General features: G+C 50.5%; 1 protein-coding gene across 1 annotated transcript; it reads right to left on the bottom strand.

Annotated features, from left to right (window-relative positions):
* Positions 1-5,057: 5,057 nt before the first annotated feature.
* Positions 5,058-13,590, bottom strand: LOC132227546 (tubulin alpha-1C chain). The gene is made up of 4 exons (XM_059682762.1): positions 13,430-13,590; positions 9,787-10,009; positions 9,519-9,667; positions 5,058-6,138 (listed from the first exon to the last, which is right to left on the bottom strand). Exons 1-4 carry the CDS (start codon positions 13,430-13,432, stop codon positions 5,164-5,166), a joined length of 1,350 nt encoding a protein of 449 aa, XP_059538745.1. The 5' UTR covers positions 13,433-13,590; the 3' UTR covers positions 5,058-5,163.
* Between the last annotated feature and the right edge of the window lie 1,457 nt (positions 13,591-15,047).

Genomic DNA, 15,047 nt, shown 5'->3' with positions numbered 1-15,047 from the left:
CACATTACCACGTAAGGCTTTTATATTAGTTAGAATGCTTTTGGCAGGAGGCAATAGAAGACCCAGCTCAAAATGACCTAAACAGCAAGGAGATTTATAATCTCACATAATGGGGAACCCAGAGGCAGGGGAGTTTCGGGGCTAGATGGTTCCGGGATGGTTCGGGGGTTCAACATCCCATCAAGGACCCAGGTCCTTTTCATCCTTCTGCTGTGTCACGCTCAGTGTTAGCTTCTGTCCTCATCGTTGGTCTCCTCGTGGTCACAAGATGACTACGGCAACTTCAAGGATCTTGTGCACACACGGTATTACCCAGGGCTGCGAATCAGAGAATCCTTTCCCTGCATTCCTTTTTAAGAGCAAGAAAATTTTTCCAAGAACACCCACCCCTCCCCCCACCCCCACAGCCCCCAGCCAGCAGGTAGTACCTCACCTCTCACTTCCCTAATTGCATCACATGCTGGATGCTTAACCTAGCCCTGGCAAGGAATTTCCTTGCTCAGCTTAGGGCCCAAGCCTTAGGCTAAATTCATCCTGTTGGCGGGGAGGCCCAGCCTCTCCTGACGCACTTGGTCACAACACCTGGACAGAGCCCGTTGTGTTGGCAGGTAAACAGCCAGCTGGGATGGCTTCGGGGCAGACATGCAATAGTGGCTGCGACATGGGACCACTCTCTTGACCTGTGGCGTATGCCGCCTTGAATTAGGGTTGTGCCTATATGACCTGTCTCTCTAGTCTGAGGGGGACCAAGAAACACAATATACTCCCCGTAGTACCTGGCACAGTGACTTGCACCAAATAGGTTTTCCCAAAAATAATGAATGAATGAAACTTGAAAACGGAAATGACTGTCATAAGAGCATAAATGGACATGACTGCTTTGGCCGGGGGCATTTCAGTATCAGTTTACCGTCGGGCTAGACCTCTCCTGTGAGCCACGTGAGATTTGGGAAGAAGAGAGGGGGGTGACAGCAGTGAGACTGACTTAATATCCACCCCAATGAATTAAATTAATTTGTGAATGTAGACAAAACTCTTGTGTAATTAGGAAAGCTTAATATTGTGTTCGCATTTTTTATTTTTTTTTAAGATTTTTAAAATTGATTTTTAGAGAAACATTAAGTGGGGAGAGAGAGAGAGAAAGAGAAGCATTTGTGTGAGAGCAGAACATGGATCAGCTGCCCCCTACACGCCCTCTAGGGGCCCTCAACCCGGGCATGTGCCCTGACCAGGAATCTGACCAGCAACCTTTTGGTGCCCAGGACAACGGCCAACCAACGGAGCCACACAGGCCAGGGCTTGTTCTCGTTTTTTAAAAGAGAAAAACAAGCCTTGCAGTGGTGATATGAGTCTTTGAAGAGCATTTTCTGTAAAGGACACGTGACGCTCGTGCTGAGATGAGTTCTTCTCTCCTGCGCAGACGCCGAGGGCCATCAGAAGAGGAAAGAACCGTTTTCCCAGAATCTGCTCTCAGGACGAGTAGACTCAGAGACAGGCTCTTGGAATGAGTGGGGCAGTGACGGGTTAATGGGACGTCAGCAAAGGGGGACTTTCTCCACGAGGCTACGGCGGCGGGGGGAGCCTTCCCCGCCTGGCACACGGGTCTGTCTTCCCACCTTATGCTGCCCTGCCTCCCTGACAGCCGCCCTGGCATTGGACTCCGGGAGCCATCTGCCCGGGTCATCTGCCAGCTTCACCTTGTGTCCTTGGCTGACAGGAGACCATCCTGGCCCCTGTGCTTAGGGTAGTGGTTCTCCAGGTGTGGGCTGTCCTGTCTGCCCTGTGGCTGCAGTCTCCAGCAGGAGTCCAGGAAGGTGGTAACAACTACCCTGCAAGGACCCCATTAGCACCAGATCTGAGGATGGATTCCCTGGGTTCAGAGGGAGGTCGGGACAATGGAGTCCCCTCACTGGAAGGCACCGTCTGAGTGGGGACCAGCTTGCTTTGCTCCTTCGGACTAGCGTGCTGTCACCAGAATGGGCTCCTGGGTGGTGATCTACCAGCCGATGGCATCACAAGATCTCCGTTCTGTGGCTTGGCTCCATCCAGTGCTGCTCCAAGCGCGGGCCCCGCGGGCCTCAGGCCTGACGCGCCCCAGCGTGTGGCCTTCCCACCCAGCACTGGAAAGGCCCACAAGGGATGTGACCAGAGTTGGGGGTCAAATTTCAGTTTACTTAGGCTGATACGTAATCTCCCTGAGCTTTGACTTCTCCGGCTTGGAAATGGGTAAGCATCTCCTCACGGTGTGGTGAAGATCGTGGAACACTTCCGCCTTGACCGTCCCCCCTGTCCCCCCACAACCCGCCGCTGGCCTTCCAGAAGTCTGGGGCCTGAAGACAGGCTGTCAAAGCTCAGAACCACTGGCTGCCTGTCCAGACGGCGGGGCGCTTGGCCGATTCCCCTGGAGCAGAGGCTTTCGCCCGCTGCTCCCCAGACACTTAGGATGACAGGCAGACAGGCCAGCACGCTGCCCTCACAGCCGTTCTCTCCTCCTCACCAGCTCCAAGCAGCTATGCCAGGCCTGCTGGGCCCTCAGTGGCCCGTGGCCTCCGGGGTGGGGGTGGGGTGGCGGGAAGCAGACTGTTTCTCTGCTCAGGGCAGGCGAGGGCAGGCGAGGGCAGCCTAAGCCCTATGTCTGCGCAGCCAGGATCTGGGGCCGCAGCCAATCTGGGAGCCTGCGCTCCGAGGCTTTCTCCGTGTGTCCCCATGAGCCTCGGCACCATCAGCAAAGGCTGCAGTTCTGAGTCCAGCCTTTCCATTCCTGTTCAAGGGCAGGTCGGATGATTGGCAGCCACCAAGCAGCGGCCTAGACCTTGGGCTGCGTTCGTCTTTTGCTGCAGGCTAACTGCTACCCCCTGTCACCGACACAGGAGGGGATGTCATCCCTGGGAGAACCCTTCCCAGCCGCCGGCACTTTGCTCTTCCCAGGCTGTTGGACTGGACTATTTCTCAACTAAACGCATCCTCGCCTGCTTTCACCCCCACACCATGGCAGCTGCTTCCAGGTCTCCAACCTTTCCACACCTGGCACATGCAGACCATGACTTACCTTAAGGCTTACTGAGGTCAATGGAGGAACGGCTCCTGCCAGGGGGACGTAGCCCAGGGAGCCCCGAATCCCATTCTCAGGGCGCTGTGCTCGGGAAGTGCTGGCTCAGAGAATGGGCCTCTCAGGTGTCAGGGACGTCACGCTCAGCTGCGGCAGGATGACTTACCTGCTCCTCCTCACGTGCGTGTCCCGTTTCCTCCAGTGCGCACACTGTGACAACTGGCAGGTTCATTTCCTAGGTCGGGAAGGTCTCGGGGTGCCCCTCTGGTGGCTGGGCTGGCGGCCTACCCACGGTTCGTTTTCACCCCTGCCTGCCTGTGCTCGGGCTGCAGGAGGACTCTGTCCCATGGGACAAGCAGAAATAGCTGGCCTTGTACTCAAGGATGGGGCGGCCTGAAGGGCGTAAGGCCAGGGTGGTGAATGCGGTGAGACCCTCCCTGAGCACAGCGGTGCAGCACCTCCAGCTGTGCCCTCTGTGCTTGGAGGTGGAACAGGCACATTTCAGATGCTCTTCTCCAACAGTCAGGGGGTGAGCAGGGGTTAGGGGTGAAAACCAGTGGGGGAGATGGCAACTGAGCACCATCAGAATAGGGTCACCAGGGCCTCCATCTCCTGCCGCTCGCGGGGCATTTCCACCCAGGCCAGTGCCAAGCGCCACACGGCCCCTCCCTTCTGCGTGAGCCCTGGCCCTTTGGTCATCCTGTCCTTTTCCATTGCTCAGCTCAACCTTCTAGGCCACACCACTGGCACCGGAGTACCAGTCGCCAACTCCCCAGCCACTCACGTTAATGCCCCTTCTTCCCCACCCTTACCTCATAGTCCCTCCTGCCCCAACTAAGGACCACACCGCTTCTAACAGGTGCTTGGAAGAGGATCCTCATCAGGGAACTCTCCTCTCTCCAATCTTTCCTACATACACATCATTCTTCAGTTTTCCTTGGCCTCCTACTTCAAATATTCCAGAAATACCTTGGGTCAGGTACCAATAATACAACCGCCTGTAACTCCAAATTTGGTCTCAGCCAACTTCACTTTCTCTAAGCAGCAAATTTGTAAAGTACAAACATATGTGCCATTGTAGGTTTTGTCTAAGTATGGAATTTTTTTTTTTTAAATCCTCACCCTAGGACTGCGATGGCGAACCTTTTGAGCTCGGCGTGTCAGCATTTTGAAAAACACTAACTTAACTCTGGTGCCATGTCACATATAGAAATTTTTTGATATTTGCAACCATAGTAAAACAAAGACTTATATTTTTGATATTTATTTTATATTATTTAAATGCCATTTAACAAAGAAAAATCAACCAAAAAAATGAGTTCGCGTGTCACCTCTGACACGCGTGTCATAGGTTCGCCATCACTGCTCTAGGCTATTTTCCCCATTGCTTTTTCTAAGTGGGAGTGGGAGTAGGGAGAAACATCAATGAGACGCATCGATTGCTTGCCTCCTGCATGCATGCACCCTGACAGGGGTTGGGATGAATCTGCAACCCAGGTACCTGCCCTTGACCAGGAATCGAACCCATGACTCTTTGGTGCATGGGCTGATGCTCTAACCATTGAGCACCACCCAGGGCTAAGTATGGAATTTATCAATACAATTCCAAAGCTTTTCCCATGTGATTCAAGTGTTTTATTAAATACTGACATACCTCTTGGCAGTCTGACTGGTTACTTGAATTTTGGTAGACCAAGAGCAGCAGCTGGAAGCTTGTTGGAAAATGCAGTACCTGAAGCTTGGATCTGCATTTCAATGGCTACAGGTGACACATCCACGCCAAAGTTTGAGAAAGTGGCCCAATCTGAGCCTGTTGCCTCACTGAAATGATTATCATCACTCATCAAATCAGGTTTAAGTGAAACAAACCACTTAGCACAATATAGCACACACAAAAGCCACTGGGAAAGTTGATCAAATGATCAGGATGGTCTGCCAGCCTCCACCCGACTGGCCTTGAATAAGAGGGGCAAGTATTTACTGTGAAACAGAAGAAACCAGTTTGACATTCAAAATGAAAACAACTTTATTGCAAAGTTTAGGACACAACAGACTTCACAGAACAGAAATAAGACAATCTCAAGACACTGGAGTGTAACATCGAAGCTGACAGGTTAGTACTCCTCACCCTCATCCTCTCCCTCAATACTGTCTGCTCCAACCTCCTCATAATCCTTCTCAAGGGCAGCCATGTCCTCACGGGCCTCAGAAAACTCTCCTTCCTCCATGCCCTCACCCACGTACCAGTGGACAAAGGCACGCTTGGCATACATCAGGTCAAACTTGTGGTCCAGGCGAGCCCAGGCCTCAGCAATAGCTGTGGTGTTGCTCAGCATGCACACAGCTCGCTGTACTTTGGCCAGGTCTCCACCAGGGACCACAGTGGGAGGCTGGTAGTTAATGCCAACTTTGAAGCCAGTGGGGCACCAGTCCACAAACTGGATGCTGCGCTTGGTCTTGATGGTGGCAATGGCAGCATTGACATCTTTGGGGACCACGTCACCACGGTACAACAGGCAGCAAGCCATGTATTTACCATGGCGAGGGTCACATTTCACCATCTGGTTGGCTGGCTCAAAGCACGCATTGGTGATTTCTGCTACAGTAAGCTGCTCATGGTAGGCTTTCTCAGCAGAGATGACGGGGGCATATGTGGCCAGAGGGAAGTGGATGCGGGGATAGGGCACCAGGTTGGTCTGGAATTCAGTCAGATCGACATTCAGGGCTCCATCAAACCTGAGGGATGCAGTGATGGAGGACACAATCTGGCTAATAAGGCGGTTAAGGTTAGTGTAGGTTGGGCGCTCAATATCGAGGTTTCTACGACAGATGTCATAGATGGCCTCGTTGTCAACCATGAAGGCACAGTCAGAGTGCTCCAGGGTGGTGTGGGTGGTGAGGATGGAGTTGTAGGGCTCAACTACAGCTGTGGAGACCTGGGGGGCCGGGTAAATGGAGAACTCCAGCTTGGACTTCTTGCCATAATCGACGGAGAGACGTTCCATCAGCAGGGAGGTGAACCCAGAACCAGTTCCCCCACCAAAGCTGTGGAAAACCAAGAAGCCCTGAAGGCCTGTGCACTGGTCAGCCTGTCAGAAAAGAAAAAGAGCGCTAATTTTAGCCTCAGTGAGCGCTGCAGTGACTTCTTTAAATCCTTAATTACTACAGTGATCAAGATTTTAAGAATCTTTTGAATATTTGCTAGGAAAGCAGTTGCAAAAAGCTTCCAAAGTGCTAAGTGATTCAGAGAAACTTTTCACAATCAACTCCTGGGGGAAGGGGACATCTGCTAAAAGGCTATTTTATTTTTTCTAAAAGGCTATTTTAAAATGAAATCTTTTCATCTCCGAAGGCAGAGGAATCATGAGGTCTGGAATGGATGCAGGGCCCAAGTTTCAGTGACTGGAAGGGCGACCTCTGGTGCCCTTGCTGCGACAGCAGAACAAGGGCAACTCTTTTTTTTGTTTTGTACTTTTTCCTATTTATTTTTTTTATAATATAAAGTACAGAAAATGGGAATTTTAAAACTATGTATGAAAAATGTCACGTAAATGACCTCCATTTTCTGCTTCGCAAGCATGGGCTCTTTCTATGGCATTTTCCATGGTGGCTCTTATTATATCTGGCTCCAGCACTTGAATTTCTTCCCGAATGAAGGGCAACTCTTATCAGCTGGAGAGCTACCAAGGGCGGCCTGGGACCACCAGCTCCGTACAATGGATGCCTGTCTTCCAAAGACCTGGCAGAGGCTTTCAGAGCTGGAATACAACAGAACAGCCAAGCTGAATGCCCTGGTATTGGAATCAGGCTGGGTCCGGATCTGGCTCTACTAGGGCCTTGCTGTGTGACTTTGACCAAATTCATTTCTCAATCTCGGTTTTCTCATTTAGTAAATGAGGATAGTAATCTACCTCAGGCTGTTGAGAACTACATGGGTACTTGGAACAGTGCCTGGCACGGTAAGCACTAGTTACCCGAAAGCCCAGCCGTTTCGGGAAAGCTGATGTACTGTCAACCGAGCTGTTCTGGTTAGCCAAGTCCAAGATTATTCTGACCCCTCAAAGTCTTCTGCTGACAACCCTTACTTCTCAAAAGTGCTGAGATTTGTGGATATTCTCTATCAACCCCTCAGAGCTCACTTCTCCAATAGATCCCTACACTGAATGAGATCAGTGTACGGGGCAAACCCTAGTTTACCAATTACATCCATTACTCATATGGACACAGCAGTAACACCGAGGGCCAATGCAATGGTTTTGGTAGTTAATGAACTGCACTCATAAACCCTCAATGGCTTTTACTAGGTTTATTTGTCCCTAAAGGCGGTCCTGATTCCCAAGTCAGTGCTTGCAGCTGAAGTTTGACTTGCAAACATAGGAACCAATACTCCAATTTTGCTGGGGCGACCACGATAAACATCTGGAAAAGTATCAAGGCCATTCTTTTTAGAATAGACCAGTTGTGGCCGGACTTAGTAGCTAATAAGCTAGTCTACCCAAGCGCTCATTCTTGATTTTGGGTTAATTACTTACAAGCTGCCCACATGTCTAAGGAGCAGAGTCAGCTGAATGCAGGACTCTTAAAATGACCCAGAACAGTTATCAACATCATTGATGTGAACACAACTGCCTAAGATTTCTCTGCCACAGGGCGAGTCCACACCACCCTGAGCTCTATTAGAAAAGCAAGCCTGCTGCTTTTTGTGTTCCTATCTCAACGCCTTCCTCGTTTCGGTTATTGATACTTGCTTCTGTAACAAGGGAGCTCTGCCCTAGCTGGTTTGGCTCAGCAGATAGAGTGTCAGGCTGCGGACTGAAGGTTCCGGATCCCATTCCAGTCAAGGGCACATGCCTGGGTTGCAGGCTCGATCCCTGGTGTGGGGCGTGCAGGAGGCAGCTGATCAATGATTCTCGCTCATCACTGATGTTTCTACCTCTCTCCCCCTCTCTGAAATCAATAAAATATCCTATATAATAAAAGCCTAATATGCAAATTGTCCCCTTGACCGGGAATTTGACAACATGCTACGACATGTGCTGACCACTGGGGGCCAGTGCGAAACATGGTGGGCATCGGCAACAGGGTGATGGTAGCGGGCAGCAGCACAGGCACTGCTGGCCCCCATGGGCCCTGAGGAGAGTGGGACCAGGCCAAGGTGGGTGCAAGTGGGGGGCGGGGCTGCCACCTGGCTCCCAGACACTGAGGGAGCTGGGCAGGGGCCCCAGGGCCCAGGTGCCACTCAGGGCCCAGAGGTCAGCTGCCCTTCCACACCAGATGCTTCGATCGCCAGCCAGGCCTAGGGACCGCACCCCCGCATGAATTTCATGCACCAGGCCTCTAGTATATACTAGTATATATAAAATAAGGGAGCTCCCCCAACTCCACTTTCAGTGTTGTTCAACATTTCCACTGTCAGCCATTTCTAATCCGTGTTATACTGGCTTCTGGAGCCCTGAACTCTTTTTTTTTTTTTTTTAAATTAAATCTTTATTGTTCAGATTATTACATTTGTTCCTTTTTCTCCCCCCCCCATAACTCCCCTCCTCCCAGTTCCTGCCCCACCCTCCGCCCTCACTCCCCACCCACTGTCCTCATCCATAGGTGCACGATTTTTGTCCAGTAGAGCCCTGAACTCTTCGTACCAAGGTAAGGCACCAGGCCAGATTTTTCTTTTAAAAAGTTTGATCATTTAGTTACATGTCAGAGTCAGCCACCTACTCATTCAGTGTGACTAAGATACCCTAAAAAGGGATGTCTCAGCTTGAAGCAGGGAAGCTGACTGGTTAATATGAACAGGGATGTTTAATGGGCTTATTTGTCAGTCAAACTGCTCAGGCTCCTTGTTCTCACCCTGACTCCTGGTGAAATGCCCTCACTGAATGAGCAATTGTCCAAACCTGCCTCGTAAGGCATTGCTCTTCTGCCTATTGTTCTCATCCCTACCCCAAAGAGTAGTCCCGCACCCAGGACTGTCTAGTTTCGAAACAGAATTATTTAGTAAGGCCAATTTTTTTTTTTAAATAATTTAAGAATATTTTTTATTGGCCTGAGCATCAACCTATGAACCAGGAGGTCACAGTTCAATTCCTGGTCAGGGCACATGCTTGAGTTGCGAGCTCAATCCCCAGTGTGGGGTGTGCAGGAGGTAGCTGATCAACAATTTTCTCTCATCATTGATGTTTCTGCCTCTCTCTCCCTCTCCCTTCCTCTCTGAAATCAAAAAATATAAATATATATTATCTCCTGCAGGTCCCCTAGCAGGGATCAAGCCTACACCCCGGCATGTGTCCTGAGTGGGAATGGAGCTAGCAACCTTTTGGCGCACAGGATGATGCTCAACCAGGTGAGCCACACCAGCCAGGGCCTAAGGCCTATTTTAGTGTGCGAGGAATGATTGCTGTGGGTTGGTCTCTCTTTAAAACTCTAAGAGAAAACTCTCACCCCACTTTAAATAAAGTACTGTGCTTACCAGTTTCCGAATTCGGTCCAGGACCAGGTCAATGATCTCCTTGCCAATGGTGTAGTGTCCACGGGCATAGTTATTGGCAGCATCTTCCTTGCCTGTGATCAGCTGCTCAGGGTGGAAGAGCTGGCGGTAGGTGCCATTTCGAACTTCATCTGCAAAAGGAAACAAAGCAGCCGCCCATTACTAACAACCTGCGCAGCCTGCGCAACCCCAAGGCCTCAACAGAGCCCCCAGGACACACCTCCTGTCCCAGACCCCGGGATCAACTCACCGATGACTGTGGGTTCCAGGTCTACAAACACTGCCCTGGGCACATGCTTGCCAGCGCCCGTCTCACTGAAGAAGGTGTTGAAGGAGTCATCTCCCCCGCCAATGGTCTTGTCACTTGGCATCTGGCCATCGGGCTGGATGCCGTGTTCCAGGCAGTAGAGCTCCCAGCAGGCATTGCCGATCTGGACACCAGCCTGGCCAACATGGACGGAGATGCACTCACGCTGTGGCAGGAAGAAAAGGAAAATGTCAGAATAGGACACATCAGATGGGACTTTTAGGAATGATTCACACCAAAACGACTCATTAAACTTTAGGACAGACTAATCACCTTTCGGAAGGCCACTCCTGCCCCAGGACTATTGCACAATCAAGCCCGTGGAAGACTGATTCAGAAAAAATGCTTGGGAAAACCAAAGATATGTTAATTAACTATCAGGCAGACTACAGACCAGACCCTTCCTTTGCAGCCACATTAAAGGTCAGGTTTCTACCCACCCCAGAAAAACAAAGCCGCTGTAGAGCAGTCCATTCCCCAGCTCCTGGAAAATATGCTGGCCGAGCCCTTAAAGGCACGCAAAATTCATCTTTCAGCCATGATTCATTCTGTGAGATTGTGTAACTACTGAGCTCATTCTGGTCCCTCTTTAATCCTATTCTTTAAAAGACAAGCGCTTGCCCTGGCCAGTTTGGCTCAGTGGATAGAGTGTTGGCCTGCAGACTGAAAGGTCCTGGGTTTGATTCCAGTCAAGGGCACATGCCTGGGTTGTGGGCTGGATCCCAGTGGGGGGCTTGTAGGAGGCGGCCGGTCAATGATTCTCTTTCATCATTGATGTTTCTTTCTCTCCCTTTCCCTTCCTCTCTGAAATCAATAAAAATATTTAAAAATAAAGAAAGAAAAAATAATAAAAGACAAGTGCTTCTCCCTCCCTTTAAAACCAGTTTAAACCAGCAAACTGCAGCCATATGACTCATGGAGAAAGCACCAGATAAGCAGCGGTTAGCTCTATTTTACAAACTGGTCAGAGGCAGCTTTCTAACTCTGTGAGTTTCATCTTAAGGAACAACATTTTCCCTTCACTGAGGGAAGGTTGGGTGGGGTGGAGACACATGTAAATAAAAGCCAAGACTTTACTAACAATTTTGGAAATTAGCGGTTTCCTAGTAAAATGTACAAATATATCTTTGGCAGTGTGGGGAAAATCTACAGTTTCAAGAGTTATAACAATATTATTGAGAAAATGTTTTCCTTTATTTGCTTAACAAAATAGTGTTACCAAATTCATTCCTGTTTAGTAAAACAAGGCAATGAATATCTATACCCACAGACTTAAGAGGGAAACACACACAAAAAAGGAGTGTTTACTGTATTAGTTACTTTGGGGACTGGCAGAGGACTTTCAAAATGTTGACAATAAATACCCCCCATTTTCCTCAAATAAGAGAGTTTTAAGTTTTTTAAAGTCACTAATAGAAAACTAGTTAAAGAAAATCCAACACCAGCTAAGATCTCAAAGAGTCTAGTTTCATAACCTGAGATAATAAAACCCTAATCACTCACAACCTTGAACTGTGGTCCCCTCCTTCCCACCTACACTACACTCCCCATAAAACAATCACGGTCCCCTGATCACATCAGCAAGCTCAGGGGTCACCTGCACCCACTCGCCCAGCTCCAGGGCTGTGGGAGAAGGGGAGTTGTCTGTTCTAATGAACCCATGGCTATTTACCATTGCATCATGTTTACCTTTAACTAGACTTTGGAAATTCCACAGCTCAAGAAAGTTGGAGAGTCAGAGATCTGTTCACCACAGAACCGGATCCAAGGAGATGAAGTAACTCAGAAGATACTCTCAATCTAATGAAACACTTCTATTGCAACCTTTTGGGCCCCCAAACTCTCTTTCATTGTTCAACAGGCGACCTGGATGCCTTGTTTAAATTGTGCCCTCCACTACCCCATGGCCACTAGGGAGATGGACAGACCTACACAGATGATAGAGTCAATTAGTTTAGCTTTAACTGGATAAGTAGCCACTGTCTCTCTTATTTGTTGATTGATTTTATTTTTTAATATTATTTTATTGATTTTTTACAGAGAGGAAGGGAGAGGGATAGAGTCAGAAACATCGATGAGAGAGAAACATCAATCAGCTGCCTCCTGCAAACCCTCCACTGGGGATGTGCCAGCAACCAAGGCACATGCCCTTGACCAGAATCGAACCCGGGACCTTTCAGTCCGCAGGCCGACGCTCTATCCACTGAGCCAAACCGGTCAGGGCTGTTGATTGATTTTAGAGAGGAAGGGGGGAGAAGGGGGAAGAAACATCGATTTGTTGTTCCACTTATTTATGTATTTGTTGGTTGACTCCCATATGCATTCCGACCTGGGATCGAACTGGCAACCTATATAAAAAACTATTCATCTAACATATTATTGTTGAAATAGGTCTGCTGCTGCTGCTGCTGCTCTGCTGCCCTTCAAACCATCGATTTTCAACCCTTTTCAGCTCCTGGCATACATAAACTAATTACTAAAATTCTGCAGCATACTGAAAAATATATTTTTTTTGAGAATCTAAGGGAAAAGAGGCCAGTGCCCCTAACTAGTCAGGTATTGCACGTTTTAAAAATTCTCGTGGCACACTGGTTGAAAGAGTGATTTCTGAAGTACACTTTTACCAGTATTTGGGGGTTTGCTTGATGAAAGCATTCAAGCAAGTTGTTACAGTCAGACATACTTTTGGTAACTGTGGTAATCTCTCAAGAATGTAACTTGCCGGCTATTCTTTTTTAAAGACACTGTTTCTTCTTTTGTAACGATACTGTTTTGAAACATTTGATACATAAATACTGGTTTTAAAACATGGCTTATTAGACCAACAGAGGCTCTCTTACTGTTTTCAACACCTCTGGAAGTTACATAGAAAATAGTCAAGCTGTGTGTACAGTTCCATGTTTCGTTAAAACTACAAATACATCGTCAGTACTAGTGACTCTGTGGTTTTACAAGAAAATATCCTTTCATGGGCTTGTTTTTAACAGGCTGGCTTAAGCTATAAACAGCCCTCCGAGCACCAGAAATGCAGGGCTGGACCCAGCGGGGAGGAGCCCGGCGCCAGCCTCCAGGTGGATTGGCGCAATGGGAGCCTCCCCGGAGCCCGGCCACAGGTGACTCAGCAGCGAGTCACAGGGCGCGGAGGGGGGCAGCGGGCGTTTGCACCTTCCGAGCGGAAGCGCACGCGGTGCCCCAGGTGCTCCCACTGCGCAAGGGAAGGTGAGGTCATTGGGGAAACGGGAAGGAGGGGCTCCAGCTTCCCCGAGCCCTGGGGGGCCGCCGGGAAGGCTCCCTCGCCGTCCTTGGGCGATGGCGGGCTCTGGGACGACACCCTCTCTCCGGGATCAAGAGGGCTTTCCGCTCCCACCCAGGGCAGCGGCCGGGCCGCGCCTTCCAGCCCCCGGAGGAGTCCGCCCGGCGAACTCAACTTCCCCAGCCCCGTCTCCAGAAGCCAGTTTGCTGGAGGCTTCCGGGATGCGGCCCCACGTGCAGCCCGGTCCCGCCGCTCCCGCGATGGCTCCCTGTCCCCGCCCCACATGCCGCCGCCCGGGGACCCCCACCCGCGCACCCCCACCTCCACACTCACCATAGCTGAGACTTGTAGGGCTCGGCGGGGCTGAAAAATGCAAGGGACCGGGAACAAGGACCTCCCACTGACAGATTACCAAGGAATCCGGGGGAGAAGTGGCCCGACAGCCGCCCGCCGCACCCTATATACCCACCGCCCGTCGGGGGGCGGGCCCGAGCCCCGCCCGGCCCCAGGGCCCCGCCTCCAGCTGCGCGGCACCTGGCCGGGCGCCCCGCCCCACAAGGGCGGGCTGAGAGGGGGTGGGCACCGGGCGCTGATTGGTGAGTTCAAAAGTTCAAACCAAACTCTTAGGAAGGAGCCGAGGAACCAGGAAGGGGAGGAGACTCCGGGGCCGGAGGAGGGGGAAGGGATGGAGCCTGGAAGGAGCCGGAAGGCGCAGGGGCCGCGCTGTGCTCCGTGGGAGGGTGACGGGCGTCCGGTGCCGAACTCGGCGGGGACGGGCGCCTCGGAAGGGAGCGGCCGCCGCCCCCGGAGCACGGTCCGCGTGGCCTCGGTCGCCGGTGCAGGCGGAGGGGTTTCCGAGAGCGATGGCTTGGGCCCCGGGTGGGGCTCAGGGGCTGAGCGTCCTCCCCTGACCCTCGTGGTCGCGATTCCATTCCCGGTCAGGGCACGGGCCCGGGTTGCGGCCTCGGTCCCCGGTAGGGCGCGCAGGAGGCAGCCAATAGATGTTTCTATCGCTCCCTCTCTCTAAAATCAATAAAAACATCACAACACACACGCAAAGCCAGAGAGGCGCGTTGCCCTTTCCAGGTCTTCATGACCACCAGCCAGCCTGAAGTCTCACCTGTTGGGTTACGTTTCCTTACTCATTTTCCTGTTTCCTTTAGCAAATGAACCTTTTCAATACTTTCAACAATAAAGATATTCTTTAAATGAGCCTTTTCGTTCCTAACAACAATCTCTTTCCACTTGGTGCAAAAGCTGGTTGTTGTGTGTGTTTTAGTTCATTATAATAATAGCTTCCAATTTTTTTATTGCTTACTATGCAGAGGAGCTGGTGTTTTACACTGTATCAATCACACTTCATCCGTGCAACAAACTGAGTTATCCCCATTTCACAGGTGAGGAAACGAGGACTCAGGAATTAAACCAGTTGAACACAGCTGGACTGGTGGAGCTGCCCTTATGCCCTCACTACCGTGTGCTGACTCATGGGAAATACACCACTCAGACTGTCCCTGCTGGCCCTCAGGAGTGAGTCACCCCAGAATGTGCCAGCCTCATCCAGATTATTTCCAGCTGAAAATAATTAAAGCCCAACAAACTCAAGAAGGGTTTTTACCTCCTCCCATCTGCCTAAAGAGATTCAGATAGCAAAACCTGCTTCTGGAAGGGAATCTTAGCATATTCACCTTAGCACAGAAACATTAAGTGTGCTGCCCTAACTGGTTTGGCTCAGTGGATAGAGCATCAATCTGCAGACTGAAGGGTCCCGGTTGGATTCTGGTCTGGGGCACATGCCCAGGTGCAGGCTCATCCCCAGTAGGGGGCGTGCAGGAGGCAGCTGATCAATGATTCTCTCATCATTGACGTTTCTTCCTCTCTCCTTCTCTCTGAAATCAATAAAAATATTTTTATTAAAAAAGAAACAGAAACATTAAGTGTGTTGCCCTAA

The sequence above is a fragment of the Myotis daubentonii genome, chromosome 2 (genome assembly GCF_963259705.1).
Source record: "Myotis daubentonii chromosome 2, mMyoDau2.1, whole genome shotgun sequence".
In the NCBI taxonomy this organism is placed as follows: Eukaryota; Metazoa; Chordata; class Mammalia; order Chiroptera; family Vespertilionidae; genus Myotis; species Myotis daubentonii.
Note: the sequence above shows the minus strand (reverse complement) of the source record. Positions and strands in the feature narration are given on the sequence as shown.

Coding starts and splice junctions, on each gene's coding strand:
- LOC132227546 (XM_059682762.1), bottom strand. Junction 9,668..9,786: donor CCTGGAACCCACAGTCATCG/GTGAGTTGATCC, acceptor TTCCTTTTGCAG/ATGAAGTTCGAAATGGCACC. Junction 6,139..9,518: donor TGGACCGAATTCGGAAACTG/GTAAGCACAGTA, acceptor CTTTTCTGACAG/GCTGACCAGTGCACAGGCCT.